Source organism: Scaptodrosophila lebanonensis, unplaced genomic scaffold (assembly GCF_003285725.1).
Source record: "Scaptodrosophila lebanonensis strain 11010-0011.00,11010-0021.00 unplaced genomic scaffold, SlebRS2 tig00000061-arrow-pilon, whole genome shotgun sequence".
NCBI classification, from domain to species: Eukaryota; Metazoa; Arthropoda; class Insecta; order Diptera; family Drosophilidae; genus Scaptodrosophila; species Scaptodrosophila lebanonensis.
Window position 1 is genome coordinate 8,042,179 of NW_022060554.1, and position 15,930 is coordinate 8,058,108.

The 15,930-nt window shown below is 40.0% G+C and overlaps 2 protein-coding genes across 3 annotated transcripts; one reads left to right on the plus strand and one right to left on the minus strand.

The window, feature by feature from the left end:
• Positions 1-666: 666 nt before the first annotated feature.
• LOC115624976 (dnaJ protein homolog 1) lies at positions 667-2,385 on the minus strand. Its single transcript, XM_030519831.1, has 2 exons — positions 2,192-2,385; positions 667-1,881 (listed from the first exon to the last, which is right to left on the minus strand). The coding sequence occupies exon 2, from the start codon at positions 1,857-1,859 to the stop codon at positions 804-806; it is 1,056 nt and encodes a 351-aa protein (XP_030375691.1). The 5' UTR covers positions 1,860-1,881; positions 2,192-2,385; the 3' UTR covers positions 667-803.
• Positions 2,386-3,352: 967 nt separating this feature from the next.
• On the plus strand, positions 3,353-15,696 carry LOC115624971 (ubiquitin carboxyl-terminal hydrolase 47). 2 transcript variants are annotated; one of them, XM_030519822.1, is made up of 11 exons: positions 3,353-3,487; positions 4,409-4,599; positions 8,962-9,181; positions 9,247-10,913; positions 11,633-12,041; positions 12,107-13,036; positions 13,394-14,383; positions 14,533-14,659; positions 14,721-14,791; positions 14,850-14,983; positions 15,045-15,696. In XM_030519822.1, exons 3-11 carry the CDS (start codon positions 8,993-8,995, stop codon positions 15,250-15,252), a joined length of 4,725 nt encoding a protein of 1,574 aa, XP_030375682.1. In that variant the 5' UTR covers positions 3,353-3,487; positions 4,409-4,599; positions 8,962-8,992; the 3' UTR covers positions 15,253-15,696. The 2 variants fall into 2 exon arrangements, with proteins under 2 accessions (XP_030375682.1, XP_030375681.1); XM_030519821.1 differs by lacking the exon at positions 4,409-4,599.
• Positions 15,697-15,930: the final 234 nt, after the last annotated feature.

A 15,930-nucleotide genomic window follows, 5' to 3' on the forward strand; every position in this document is an offset into this window, starting at 1 on the left:
AGTTGTTATTCCAAAGCACAACGGTTGTATAAATATCTTTAAAACGTTCTTCTCAACCGTATCAAGCTCGTATCCATCCACCCATCAAAACGATTATTGAAAAACTGTTTGAATTCTCTAAGTGTGTACACACCAGTTGCCATACCGATAACAATACGCCTATCGGCTCAGCTGCGAGCTTTTAGAATGAAAAGCTTGAATATATGCATATAAGAATAACAAAAGTTAACTTAATCATTTTATTAGTCTGAACTTACATTGTACTATAACGTACTACATAAAACCAAAACAAATGGCAACACAACTTGTCCTAATTTAGCTTTTTTGTTATGTATTTATGAACATAACGGAATGTTTAGGGTAACGAAAAACAAAAACCTTATCAGAATTCAAAACATTCTTTTTCTTGTTATTGTTTGGACATAATTATAATTTATTTAATGATCAGTCTCCAAACACAAAACACTTGCATAGCCATCTATATGTGTGTGCATGTGTTTGCGTGTACTTCTATCTTATCGTGAAGCCCTAGTATTTGGTTCCTAATTTCAAAGTATATACAGTTTCTGATGGGCTAACAGCCTGTGGCAAGTGCCCAGTGCCCTAACTTTAGATTTTGTCGAAAAGCCAATATCTTTTTACAATATAAATTACACGACCATAGCGTAAGCTTAGTGTTCTATACGTATAATATAACTAAATTAACATTTTCTTAAATTATTGCCAAATAAAATAGTTTTCTTTTTAAAGGGATATAGCTTAACTAACTGTGATCCTAAGATTCCCGATTGCCCCCATCTTATTTAGTTTGGAAGCAACTCCGTCAATTGATTTCGCAAGCTGGGTGGCACCGTGTCAGGGAACTTTATGTCGAATGCAACTATCAGATCACCGCGACGTGACGGCTCTTTCGGGAAGGGTAATCCTCGCCCATTTAGACGCTTTACTGTTGTAGGTTTGATAACTTCGCCCTGTGTATTCACAGAAATACGCTCACCATGCAGCGTTGGAACTGAAACGGTTGTTCCACAGAGGGCCTGTTTCAGGCTAACCTGGGCACTGTAGCGTAAATCGCTTCCCTCACGTTTGAACTGCGGGTGCGGCTTGTCGCGTATAATAAAAATTATGTCTGCTGGCACCTTGTTTGGTGCTTGGTCACCCTCCTTGGGAAACGTAATCTTTGTGCCTGCCTTCCAGCCTGGCTTTACTGTGATGCTAAGTACTTTTTCTTCCTTCCGTGGCGTGCCAGTGGCCATAGACATGCGCGAGATTTTCATCTTCTTCGTACAGCCTCTATCGACTTCCTCCAGTGACACATAAAGATCATGCTCAATGGGCGGATCCTGCTGCTGACGCTTACGGCTTGGTTGCTGCGCATTGAACGACTGCGAACGGAAAGCGCCACCCATTGGATTTGCAAAACCAGCGCCTCCAAACATATCTTCGCCACCTATGTTCATAAACACTTGCTCTTGACCACCGCCGCCACCACCACCGAACACATTGTCGCCGCCACCAAAGAATATGCCAAATGGATCGGCGGAGCCAAAGAACTGTGCGAATGTGGCACGTGGATCCCCATGGAATTGGTAGGAGTATCCATTAGGTACACCACCATCTGGTCCACCAGGCGCTCCACCCTTTAATCCTTCCTCGCCATGTTGATCGTAGATGTCGCGTTTTTTCTTGTCCGACAGCACTTCATACGCCTCTGCGATTTCCTTAAAACGCTCCTCAGCCTGAGGGCTCTTGTTTTTGTCCGGATGATACTTTAGCGCCAACTTGCGGTAGGCCTTCTTAATCTCATCGTCTGAGGCATTTTTGTTTATGCCAAGAATTTTGTAAAAATCCTTACCCATTTCGGTCTGTCGCCTCTATCAACTGGAAAACAAAGAAAAACGTTCAATATAGAGCCAAGACAAAAAACAACACACAAGCAAAATCATATCAATGTGCGGTTTATTGTTTTCCCAACGCGTTTCGTCGTTGATTGGAATTTACTAGAAGCTGCGAGTTGTGCAATGACAGCACCCCTACTCATGCCGCGCAGCCACGTTCAACACCCACGAAATTGTTCTGCATTTACTGTTCTCGTTGCGACAATTCGCTGACAATTTTCTTTCAGCACACGCATAAATGTTATTGCAGCTCACAAATTAAAATAACATATGCAAACACCCAAACAACTTACCAATTAATAAACTGCAAACCGTGGTAATATTATAACTCTCTTTTGTTCACTTCTCAACCCAGAATTATAAATATTGTCTGTTTTTACTTGAATTTTATATTTTTTTTGCTTGGATTAAAAACACACTGAACGTATAAAACGTATTCAATTATATTTATTTGAAAGGTATTTGCCCCTTTTGATTTTCTGAATTTTCGTTGCGCTATATACGCACACTACTTTCGTCTTGATTCGCTTATTTGATAATGTGTAGAGCTGTCAGCTCTGCGTCCCTTATATAGGTTCGGTAGCAAGTCTGCTAGTAGAATCTTCTCGACTTTTCGCGTACATTAGGGTTGCAACGAGAAAGCAACGTTGTTCAATTCGATAACAATTGTGCCCGCCACATTTGAAAATACTTTACAATAGGTAACATAATCAAAAGCAGTGCCCAACTTATTGGTTTTATACACCTAAATTCTTCTTCGAGATGCAAAATATGCTAATATATGAAATGAATTATTATAGTAGTATTTAATAGCATTATACTGAAATTATGTTATCGATAAATGTATAAGAAAGGCTCACGATTTTCCCTTTGGAGATGGGGTATGTGACAGAGTAAGTTCTCACGTAAATCACGATCTATAAATAATAATTGTAAGATCCAATTTAGCTTTCACATATGTATATATACCAATTGTACTATTTCTACACTCAATTTCAAGTAAGTTTATAGATATTTAGATACAAACGGTAAAAATGTTCAACTAAAAAGTGTACAACTTAATATTCTTTAGATTAGATCTTATATATTCTTCATTTTTAGAAAGTTTATTATAAATATTTTTGTAGTTCGCTATTATATAGAAACTTTACTCTTACATGGGAGACCTTAGGAGAATGCAGAGTAGACCAAGTGAAATGTTTTGAAATAAAATGTTCTCACTCTGTCTGTGCACACAGATAGTACAAATAAGTGAACGATATATATATATTTAATGTCTATTCTTTTAAATATATTGATATATAAAATTTTTTGTTAAATAGCGTGAGATAATCGATATCCTCGTGATTATATGTATGCTTCTTCTTACATCGTAATCATTCTCTAGAAAATTGTATCATTTGCTTTTGAACTATCGATAGATTGCTCCACACAGCCCAGCTGCTGTCAACAAATTCACTTGGTTTTTTTCTTGGGCAAAAACATAAAGTCATATACGTTAATAAATCGAATTACGGTCTTTTGAGGAGCACGCGTATTAGCCTGGAGCCGATCGGCCGGTTCGTTGCATATCCACGCACAGAGCTCAGGTGAGTTAACACGTCTAAAGCCGTGTGGAACTTACAGAAACTTTACTGACACATACATGGCCTTATATACATACATACATGTGTATGTTGTACATACAACAATGTAACAATATGCGGCGCGGCGACGACGCAAAGCGGCACTTGGGTAGTGGCCACATTGGCTTCTGGCTTTTTCTGCCATCTGTTTGCCTGAAGGACGCACTGCTTAGACCTACATTTTTAAATTGTAAGAATGTACTACACATTCAAACATACATACAAACATACATATGTATGCATGACGGTCTTTTGGAAATGCGTGTCACGTTCCAATGCAAAACCTTGACCGATCGGCCACCGTCGGCCCGCCCACTGAGCAGTTCCTTGCAAGTGTGTTGCGCAAACAACAAACTGCATTTTTTTTTTACGGAAATCAACATTTGACGAGAGATTGTTCATCTCGTATACGCCTAGTCGACACCAAACAGATTGTGTTTGTTAGCAGCCTCTTAGTCAGACATGACGCGGACTGCAGCACAGCCTTTTGCATATGAAGACAGCCATTCATTTGTACACATACAAATAGGAGGTGGACGGGGTAGAAGCAAATCTATAAACATTTATAGCTTAGGGCACTTTCGCTATGAGTTCTATGGTGTGTTAAAAGAGCAGCGCACCACCCAACATCGTCTAAAAAATATATGTACATATGTGCATATACATAGGTCTGTATTTATATATTCATTGAGTAATTCAGCTCGAGTCGGTTTGAGCAGTTGGCCAGGGAGCTACAGACAACAACGCTTATTTTGAGCGAGCACCAGTGCCTGGCCCAGATAATCATTATCTATAATATTTTATAGCACGTAGTTAATGCTGTTATCAACATTTGCTGTGATATATTAAATTCATATATCGCCCCGATACGCAATCTTTTCGTAGAGTATTCGACTAGGCGTACACTCCTGAATCGACCCACTCATCACGTACATACATACGTGAAATCGGAGCAAATATTGGGCGCCAGCGTCAAAGATTCATTCGACGAGGCTTCTCGAGCAGTACACGCGTGAACGATGTCGTGCGTGGACGACGGGTCTTAGTTCGTACAAAAATCTCGGAAAAATCAGACGGTAAATTTCAGCAAAATAAATCTATGTACATACATATACATATATGCACACAATTCTATTAGAATACATATCGTATGAATTTATGTATGTATACAATTAGTGTTAAATCGTGCCTAATGCCCAAACTGTTGTGGTGTGTTCCGAATGAAGTTTTTCGTTTTAGCATTGTGAATTGCACCCAAATGAAATAAGAACAGACTGGGAACGGTCTAAAAATAATGCACATCTAGATTGCTTTCGTAATACTAGTCGAATTGCCATTTTTTGTTTGTGGGGCGTGCATACATATGCAGAACCAGTAAACTTTTCGAAACTACTATGTTCGGTTTCCGGTACTATAGTCTATATACATAGTTGATGATATTAAACACTTTGTCATTTTTCGTTGCGTTATAGCAGACCTCTAAAATTCATAGAACGAAAATAGTTTTTAAAATAGCACATATAAGCGAAAAGGCGCATCACACTTGCGAATATACTTGTATGTATCTCTAGAGTGTGATTACGACGAAATCGAAATTATTCGATATCGAGGATTGATTTGAGTGATTTCAGTTTTCCTGTCAAAATGTTTGAATTTGTATCATTCCATGTAAATGTCGAAGCAATGCCTTGATGAAATTTCTATCCGATTGATAGACAAGATAACCATAGACATATTTATATGTATATACATACATACATAGATATATGTGTATACATAATATATACAACCTATATGTGTATATGTAGAAAACCTTCGCACCTACGAATACCCAGCTACGCGCATTTTTTTGCCCATTCCGACGCAGCTGCCACCAGTCGGTCGCACCACCCGTCCGCCCCCATCATATGCTGTATTTAAAAAAAAAATTATTTTATTTTTTCTTTCAATATTTCGTGCTTTTTCTTTTCGTATGTGTCGCCGCCGATTTATTTATAGATATACGATTTTTTATTTTGATTTCTGTTCCTCGCGTACATTTGCATTTTTAGATCTCTTCGATATGTTTGTGTTCGACTATATTGTGTTCTAGTGTGTGTGTTTGTGTGTCTGTGTGGTGAGTACATCATTCAACATGTGTTTGAAATTGTTGCACACTCGGATTTTGCTTGTACAAGTGCTTCTTTCTATATGTACACTCAGCGACTATATGGCTCTGATCCAATGTTTGTGGTTATTTCTGCATTTGAAATTAATGCATTCATAAATTCCAATTGGTTTTGACTTTTAATTAGACTATGTTCACTTGAGGGTGCTTAGCAAAATGTCTACAACCTAAGGAGAAACTAAAAATATACACAAATGTGAATTGCTTTACAATTTATAATACATACTGTTGGTTTACATGAATACGTATCTTTAATAGTGATGTTGATATGAGTTTTATTTCGTGTATAGTGCAAAAATATATATTAAACGCTCATTTAAAGGGAAATATTTAAAACTTGAAATGGGTCTAATAAAGAAGTTAAGTTTTCAACAATATCACAAAATCCGCAACTGATAAAAATCAATGATTGCCTTAAAAACATATATAAGACAAAAAAATTCCATAATTTGCAATACGCTTAAAACTTAACTTTGTATCCGAATACGTTTGTATCGTAAACCGTAAAATATATCAACTATTTAATGATATTCAGACATCATTTAATAGATAATTTAATTTGTAGAAGTGGGCAGGAAAAGAAAAATTATATTTTTTAAAACCTAACATATTTTTGTTTTTAAAAAATATATTTGAAGACTTCTAGAAAGTTGATCTTTTAACTTATTAACTACAAATTATACGTGTTCTTTAACAAAAACTGTAAAACTGATACTACAGTAAACTCCGAATATGTGTACTACAATGGCTTTTTTCAGCAGTGCCATTTATTATAATACAAATTTGTGTGGAAAACAGCTTTCCTTTATACTTAGTTCAGTTTCCAAATATAAATATTACAAACATATATAATATATAATATAATTGACGTGTACAAAATAGAATATGTAAATAATGTAGGATTTATGGACAGTATTAATAAAGTTCAGCAGCGGAAAAGTGAAAAGAGCTCTTGTAATTAAACCTATTAAATGAAAATTGTAAACAAACATAAAAGGAATGCTATGGTCGAGCAAACAATTAAAAAAAAAAGAATTCAATTAAAGTTTTAAAATTAAATTAATAAAAAAAATATAAACGAGTATAACACGAACGCAGAAATATATGTTTATGTACAGTTTCATTGTCATATATGTAAATCGAGATTTCGTCTTTGAATGTCTGTCGCGTGTGTGTGTGTTCTATATGAGTGCAATACAAAGTTGAGTCAAAGTAGCAACAACAACAAGAGCTGCTGGATGAGCACGGACAGAGCATACTTTTAAGGCTATAATTTTCTATATAAGTGACCTTTCATGATGAATAGGACGCATAAGAACTAACCCAAATTTATCGGGTCAAATAAATTTCAATAATCACGAGAGTTATGAAAAAACACTAATAGCGGGGGAGCAGGAGGGTGCAGTGAAAAACTTGGCTTTATCGGACTTAAGGAGGACAAAGATAGTAAGCTTGGATGTTTATCTTCGAAATCCGCGCGCTTAAGGAAACAGACAGACGGACATGCCTAGATTTGCTTCCTTCTGTCTGTTTTAAATATATATACATACAGCAAAAACATATGTTTTACACGCCTTTATACCCTTTGGGCATAGCATACAAACTGGGGGTATACGCAAATAGATTCATACCCATGTATGTATGTATATCAACAGCCAAATTTGTAAAGTCGTCCATTTGTGATATCGTGCGTCGTTGCGTCCTAGTATAAAACGTACGGAAACAACATTTTTGAAAATAATTTTCAATTTTCGTTTCATGCCCGAATAAATACAGATTTTTAACACGCCCCCTCTTGCATATTGCGCATTGTGGCGCCAGAAATACAACAACAGCTTCCTTTACAATGTCGGCACAGTCTCATTTTCGATTCTTACATATTTATGTACATTGATATGTATAATTAATTCATAAGTTTGTGTATACAAGTGGTATATAAGTACATACTTACACATGTACGAGTACATAGTATGTACACGTACATACATATGTATGTATGTTGATATGAGACGTCTTGGTTTTATTGTAAAAACAAAGAAGTCAACGTCTGCGATTTGGAACGACATTTACACGTAAATTTATGACGGCTGTTGAAAAAAATTAAAAATGAAAATGGTCCCGGAATAATATATCTAGAAGCATCCTTCTCCGGGGCCAGCTACTGGTGAGCAGCAGTTTTGTTTATAAAATTCCGCTGTGCGTTAGTCACGACGATTTTTGTCGGAACATATAGCCTAGGCGTACATACATACATACATAAATATTAATGAGTTTTTGGATTGGGCGTGCACGTACAAATAAGGCGCGAAATTCGTATACAAGAAATGGTTCGAGACATTCGCGCGTAGATTTGCTTGGTTTTATTTTCGATTGGGGTCGCCAATGAGCGAGCGCATTTTGTGGAGTCATCCCAACGCTGTGGCGTCGCTGGGAAGGTTGTGGCAGCAGCTTCCTTATTTACCGACTGTCAATTGGTCAGCATTTTTAACAGCTTTTTGTTGCATCCCCCATCATATATATGGCTGTTGGTTTGACTGAGTTGGCGTCTGGCCAAAATGTGGCCACAACGTGTTTTTCGACGCTTTCATCGCAGCTGCTGTCCGTCCATTCAATGTGCCGGTTGGCAAAAATGATCCCTTGTCTGCCCAAGGTACGACCTCCTCAGCAAGAGTCAGGAAATGATGAGAAATTCGTGTCAAATGTCAAAGAAACCCACACTAAGTTTAAATGCATTTTAAATCATTTGCTAATAATGCTTTTTAAACGGTAACACAAATTGTATGGATCCAATTTTTGAGGCTATCGAATGCCATATTCAGCCATATTCCTTATAGCCAACACACATATTAGATGCTATGTTATGAACATGTTTTCGGTTTAATTTCTATTATATTGCAAATATATAATTTTACAGTTAAAAACTTGGATAGATCAGATCAGAGATTATTAATACAATATATGAATGAAAACTAAACAGTTTGTTAAGATATGGATGTATGTTTACAACTTAATAGGCTTCAAAGGCAATACTCATACATACATACATATATTGTATGTATGTTACATTTTCGACGTTGGCTCATATTTGTAATTTCGTTGTTGTTGAGCAAGTTGATGTCATCATCGCATTGATTATCCACTTGTTTCATTTGTATCTTTGAGTTTCTTGTCATTTAACTAATATATACTGTAAATGGCTTCTGAGCTCACATTTTTATGATAACTTACTATTTAAAACTGATATACAAAATTTACGTGTGGCTTTTTTCAGGCCTTTTCTAATTAAAACTACGCGCTAGGAAATGACGGACCAGGACAACGAGAGCACGCAATGTGCGGTCTTTGACCAGACACCCGGTTCGCAGCAAAAGAAAATAAATCTCGTCGTTCGCTCGCATTATACTGTCCAACGCGTAATCTCGGACATTAGCACGCAATATGCTTATTCAAAGTTTGAACTTCTGTTGCAGCCCTATGAAAACAAAGATCTGGTAAGTGATTTGATCTGTGCAATGATTTCTGGGATGTTATTAAAACAAGGTAATAATTTCTGCAGGTTTATCTCAATAAATTAGAGAAGAAGCTGCTGTACGAAGTGCCCGGCTTTGAGCGCAGTCTGAAGAACTTTTTGGTACTCCTCCCGGCCGGCACTTGGAATGGAGATGTGAGCAAACGGTATGAGCTACCCATGAAACAAGCTATAGTCAGCGCAAAATCAAATGCTAAAGCAACAAGCCAAGTGTCGAGTACAGCAACAATAAAAACACCAAGCACAGAAACTTCAACAGCAGCAGAGAGCACAGAAAGAAAAGAAAAGAAATCGGTGGCCAAAACAAGCCCCTCTAAAGCTGCGACAGATACATCGGCAGTGACTTCTAATGGCGTCACAGTGGAGAAAAAAAAGCGTGTAACGGGCGAGAAAAAGAAAAAGGCAGCCGTGTCACCGACTAAGAGCAAAGCAACTCCAGCCTCCGCTGCTACTACCGTCGTCGCCAGTGCCGTAGCTGAAGCGCCTGTTGCAGAAGAACCACCAACAAGTGTAGCTCCAACTGTCAGATCCATAAGTCCGAAATCAATTGACGAGAACCTTCTACTCCACCCAGTCATACACCCAGAACGTAGAACACCGGCAATACTGCAAGATAAATTGCCAGAAAATAGAATATTAATTTCACCAGTCTACAATAATACAGAGCCAGAGCTTTTTAATATAAGCCCCGTCTCGGATGCTGAGCCGCTGTCCGATGATGACCTAGCACTAGGTGCTTCGGCCAGTCCCACCCTCATGGGTCCAGGCTACGACTTCAGCACAGTTGGAGTATCTGAAGGTGGCAGCTCAAGTGCCGGTGATGGTGGCGATGGGAACGGTGAACGGTCCGATGTTGTAGTTGTCGGACAGGGGCACGAGCCAGCTTGGTCTAGTTTCTATAGGCGCAAATACGGAGGTGATGATTTGGGTTCGTTGAAGAATGTATCAACAGCTGCCGACTTTGTGGCTCTGGCCACAACCGAGACTGATAATGGTACTGGAGTTTCCCCTCGTCTCAATGGCGGACCACGTGGCTATGTGGGTCTGGTCAATCAGGCTATGACGTGCTATCTGAATAGCTTATTGCAGGCGCTCTTCATGACACCCGAATTTCGCAATGCGCTCTATCGCTGGGAATTTGACAACGATAACGAAGCCAAGAATATTCCCTATCAGCTGCAGAAGCTCTTTCTCAATCTGCAGACTTCACCTAAGCCCTCGGTGGAGACGACAGACTTGACTCGTAGCTTTGGTTGGGACTCAACTGAGGCTTGGCAGCAGCACGATATTCAGGAACTTTGTCGAGTCATGTTCGACGCCTTGGAGCACAAATTCAAAAATACCAAACAGGCAAATCTCATCTCTACACTCTACGAGGGCAAGATGAACGACTATGTGAAGTGTTTGGAGTGCAATACGGAGAAGACCCGTGAGGATACGTTTTTAGACATCCCTCTCCCGGTTCGTCCTTTTGGCAGCAATTCTGCCTATGGCAGCATTGAGGAAGCATTGCGAGCATTTGTGCAACCGGAGACACTCGATGGCAATAATCAGTACTTATGTGAAAAATGCAACAAGAAGTGCGACGCGCATAAGGGTCTTAAGTTCAAGGCCTTTCCCTATATCCTGACTCTACATCTAAAGCGCTTTGACTTTGACTACCAAACGATGCATCGCATAAAGCTTAATGACAGGTAAATAATCTTCGCCTCATCTTAGTTTTAGCAATATTTCCTCAACATCTTTTCGTCCGCCAATCTGTTTTAACCACTATTTCTTAAAAAGCTTTAAATTTTTGCGCTGTGGCTTCTTATTGTCAGACCACTACTACTATGTATATACTATAATCCCAGTCCATACAACCAGTCTCTTCGATTTAAAGCTATCACCTATTGCGGAATCTCCCGATTTTCAATATCTTCTTTATATGAAACTCAATCGGACCACATTTGATAGGTAGTGGTTTTATATAATCTAACGCATGCATATATGTGTTGCATTCACTCATTTTATTGCATTTAATTTGCAATTTGTTATTCCTGACAAGTTTGCACTATTTACGGATAGCCAACACAGATCAGCAGTCGTGGAATAAAATATAACAGATTAACTGATAGATATAATAGTAAAATATACGAATGGATAGATTGGAGGTCCATGACCATAAACGAAACAAGTCGTGTCTATAATCTGCACCAAGATTTTCCTCGCGACCGCCTTCTAGTTACAGCAAGAAAGGAATGCTAAAGTCGAGTGGATTCAACTCTTCAATACCCCGTACCCACTGGCACAAAAATAATTAAGCTTTATAAAATAATTCAAGCTGGGATAGCTAAATTACTTCTATTAATAACAGTTCTTTTTAAAACTGTCACTTTTTTTTTTATAAAACCTTTTACTCTTTTGCTTTCAGGGTAACGTTTCCGCAAACGTTGAACTTAAACAGTTTCATTAGCCGTAGCGAGAACGCTGAGCAGTATCAGTTAAATGGGAGTGGTGTGACCAACATTGACGATTGCAGCACTGCGGACAGTGGCTCGGCCATGGAGGAGGATAATCTAAGCAGCGGTGTCGTAACTACGGCCAGCTCAAGTCAACATGAGAACGATATGAACGATGAGGATGAAGGCATAGACATGAGTACCAGTACCAACAAGAGTGCGCATATGGAACGCCTGAAGCAAGAGTCGGGGCCGTACATCTATGAACTGTTCGCCATCATGATACACTCGGGCAGTGCATCGGGCGGTCATTACTATGCGTACATAAAGGACTTTGACAGCAACGAATGGTTCTGCTTCAACGATCAGAATGTCAGCTCGGTATGATTAAATGTGATGTCACATAATAATATGTACATATTCATTTGACTGCTTTTGTTTTGTAGATTACGCTAGAGGATATACAGCGCTCCTTTGGGGGACCCAATGGCAGCTACTACTCCAGCGCGTACACATCCAGCACCAATGCCTACATGTTGATGTATCGCCAGGTGGACGCGAAGCGGAACGAGAATGCAGCCAAGTGTGCTGACTTTCCGGAGCATATTAAGACCTTGCTGCCTAAATTGCATGCCGAGGAGGATACGCGTGTAGCCCGCCTTGGACGCCACACAACTGTTACCGACCTGGCGTTACCAGATCTGTACAAACCACGCGTGTATTTTTACAATCCATCCCTTAAAAAGTTAAAAATGACGCGCGTTTATGTCTCGCAAAGCTTCGATGTAAATCTCGTACTAATGTCCGCCTACGAAATGCTCAATGTGGAGCAGTTTGCGCCGATATCTCGCTGCCGTCTTGTCGCGTATGATTCATCCACGGAGACGATCATACAGTCCCTAGAGAACTGCAGTGATCCTGCGCTAACCGAATTGCGTGCTGCGCAGGACTACAGTCTTGACTTCCTGCTCGAGTTCCGCGCCGAGGACCAACAATTCGAGATTTATGAGACCAATGGCACTACGTGGTATGTGTATGTCGTTGATCTAGCAGCAATGGCGATGGACGGTCCCTTCCTGGTTTCCTCAGCAGCACGAGATCAAAGCGACGTGCTGCGCCACTCAATTGCGGTGCGTTTGCACATTAATGAGGAACAGTTTCTGCTTGCAACAGTGCGAGGCACGTACCGTAAGGCATTCGTTGCCTATGATCCGCGACCCACGGCCGAGGCCCAACAGCAACTACAGAACATGGCCAGCACACAATTTAAATATCTCACATACTTTTACTTGAACGTGCCTAACACAGATGCGTCCACTTTGGAGATACTGGGTGTGCCCACAAGTGAGGGGTCCGCAACACAATCCACAGCCGAAGTGAGTTTTAATTCTTATATTTTAGGAGGTGCTTAGAGTTCTAAAAGCCCGGAGATTTTAATTGCCATTGCTAGCCGAGCGATTCATTTATAGTGCGCGAATTTAAGAACACTTTTTAGGCCTGGCAGGTTCGTGTTATCAATATTTTATATACTCCTAGCTTCGCAACTTCTTATAGATGAGCATTAAGACATGAGCACCGACAAAAATAATAATACTATATTTGTGCGGCTAACCATACATTTATTTCAACAGTATCGGATACCCTTTCCCTTTTGAGTAAAGGGTGTAAAATGCTATCCGTCAAAAGTTTTTGAAAAGGGCTTTAAGTTTGATTACATTTGTTTACATTTGCAGACATCTAATGGTGGTGACGTGGTGGATGCTGCCCTAATGAATGGCAGCCTCGACCGACAGACTGGCGGCGATGCCTCCAATGACTGTGATTGGCGTCGCTACAAACGCGATCAACCGCCGGCGACAAATGCAACGGTGGCGGCAGCTCCTGGCGCTATACCTGGCCACGAGTCGAACTCGGAGGACAGCAGTCTCAGCGACGGAGACCGTACTCTTGTGGAATCGATGCAAAATCGTGGCGGTGGCGACAGTCAGGTCTCATCTACCAGCCATTCACCTCAGCTCTCAAGTCCTGAGGATGAAGCAGCTTCCCATGACGCCATGATGCGAGTACAAGCCTACTGCAATGGAAATAGTTATGCGGATGTGGATCCCAGTTGTCTACCGCCTCCTACCATACCGCACTTCTTTTATGCTTGCAAGATCGACTGCGTCGATGCGGCCAGCAGCAGCAACACAACCTCGGGCCACCAGTCTGACGATGAGGCGGCTCTGCGGAAACCCACGCGCTCCTTTAAGTTACTTGTGGGAACCCAGATGCGCATGGGTGCCTTTAAGAAGCACATTGAGCAGCTGATACGCATTCCGGGCGCGTATTTCAGACTGCAGCGGAAGCACGAAAACACAATCTCCAATAGTCTAAATAACTCGCTGGTCTTCCTAAATGAGGGCGAGACTTTGACAGTGGAATTGGGCAAAACACTGCAAGCAGATGAATACAAGGCTAAAATTTTTTTCATGCGATTGTCCGATTTGGACAATGAGACCGCCAAACTACCGAGCGTCTGCGAATGGGTTTACAATACAACAACCACAGTGGAGGCGGCCAAGCAAGAATTGGTGGGCAAAATGCATCGCATCGATGCCAAATATGCGACGCTGACTGTGGCCAATTGCCGCATTTGGCTAAAGGGCGGCAGATGTCCCATTAAAATACTAGCTAACGATGAGACGCTATCCTGCGATATGCGCACAATCATCACACCGGAGGTGGGTCAAACCTAGTGTTAAATACTAAACTCTTCCCGTTCCTCAGCGTTTTTGGAAAGTAAAATCACATCATTTAAACATTCCATTGAAAGATTTGTTTTTTCGGTAGAAATGTTTTTTTAATATATATATTTTTTTTTCATGCACAGTTCATTATTCAAGAGTGCGAGGAGGGAGTCAATCCTCAGCCAAAGGATGATGCGTTAACCATATTTGTGCGCCGCTGGTATCCAGATAAATGGGAATTTGGAAAATTCCAGGAAATCACCATTGATAGTAAGCGTTACAATTTTTTTTTGAGATATGGGATATTGTAAACGCTCACATTTCCTTGCAGAGGACAGTGAGATTAGAAGTACTCTCTCACAGATTTGCGACATACCTGTAGACAACATAAGCTACATGAAGGTATGCAGACCTTGACTTTGCTCCTCCTACTCGACCACTAAATTTACACTAATTGCAGGTCAATACCAACTTCCCCTGCACAAGTATATCGGCGATGAGCGTCAATGAGGAAATGCGCTGGTGTTCGGTGCCGGCCACTCTAGACGTCTACCCGTTAACCACAACACTGACTGGCAACATGTATTTATACAAGTAAGTTAGCGTTAACTTTGACAGATTGGCAAAATGAAAGTATAAATGTTTTCTCTCGCAGAGATATCAAGGTACCCGTGCGCGAACTCTCGCTTGAGGAGCGCCGTCAGCTGAGCGCCAAGGAAAAGGCTCGCCTTGACCGCTTGGGTTGCATTTCAACAACGCGCTACTCACAACGGCGCGAACGAGCGCTCAAAATTTATTTAGACTCGCCAGAAAAAACGAGCAATGTCACCGCCTCAGCGCCCATGGATGCATACGCGAATTAGATGTATCGAGTCTTCATTATTTCTACTGCTATTGGATGTGGTACAAAAAACCTCTTCAAATACAGACTTGTATACAATTAGCCGCGAATAACCAACTCACGCAAAAACCTACATTTATTTGAAGTACGCATAGAAATAAACCGCAGATTGGAAATTGAAAGTCGCCTGTTTTAGTTTAGTTTCATCTCAAGTCACAATAATCGTTGTTTAATTTTGTCGGCTGGCGCAAAGGACGACGGGCATCGCTTCAATTGCACACATTGCACAGCGGTCAATAAATAATTAATACATTTTAATCTTGCTCCTTTCGTAATTTCATACAAGAGTTCAAAGAAGAGACTGTAAACCTTATTAAAATACATATGCACGACAACATAATTGTAAAATGTGAAAATCTAAACTAAATTTACAAAATCAGTAAAAATAAACCCAAAAAATTATAAAGTGTATAATGTATTATTATGGTCCTTCAAACGTTTCAGTGGTGCGATCTCTACAACTTATGCAATTTGTTATAAGCTGAGAGTGTCACGTATCTATAATTATTATAGTAATCCTGCATACATCTGATCCTTAGTTCACATTTACTACTGTTCAAATACAAAATGAGTCAGTCGTGTTCAATATAACCGGTAGGCATTTTAATACTATTCAACGCAAGGCCCAACTCAATACAAT

Bases quoted from the DNA above. Each gene is read 5' to 3' on its own strand.
- LOC115624976 (XM_030519831.1), bottom strand. From the start codon at position 1,859: ATGGGTAAGGATTTTTACAAAATTCTTGGCATAAACAAAAATGCCTCA.
- LOC115624971 (XM_030519822.1), top strand. From the start codon at position 8,993: ATGACGGACCAGGACAACGAGAGCACGCAATGTGCGGTCTTTGACCAG. The intron at 9,182-9,246 runs GTAAGTGATTTG...TAATTTCTGCAG, and splicing joins CCTATGAAAACAAAGATCTG to GTTTATCTCAATAAATTAGA. The intron at 13,037-13,393 runs GTGAGTTTTAAT...TTACATTTGCAG, and splicing joins CAACACAATCCACAGCCGAA to ACATCTAATGGTGGTGACGT.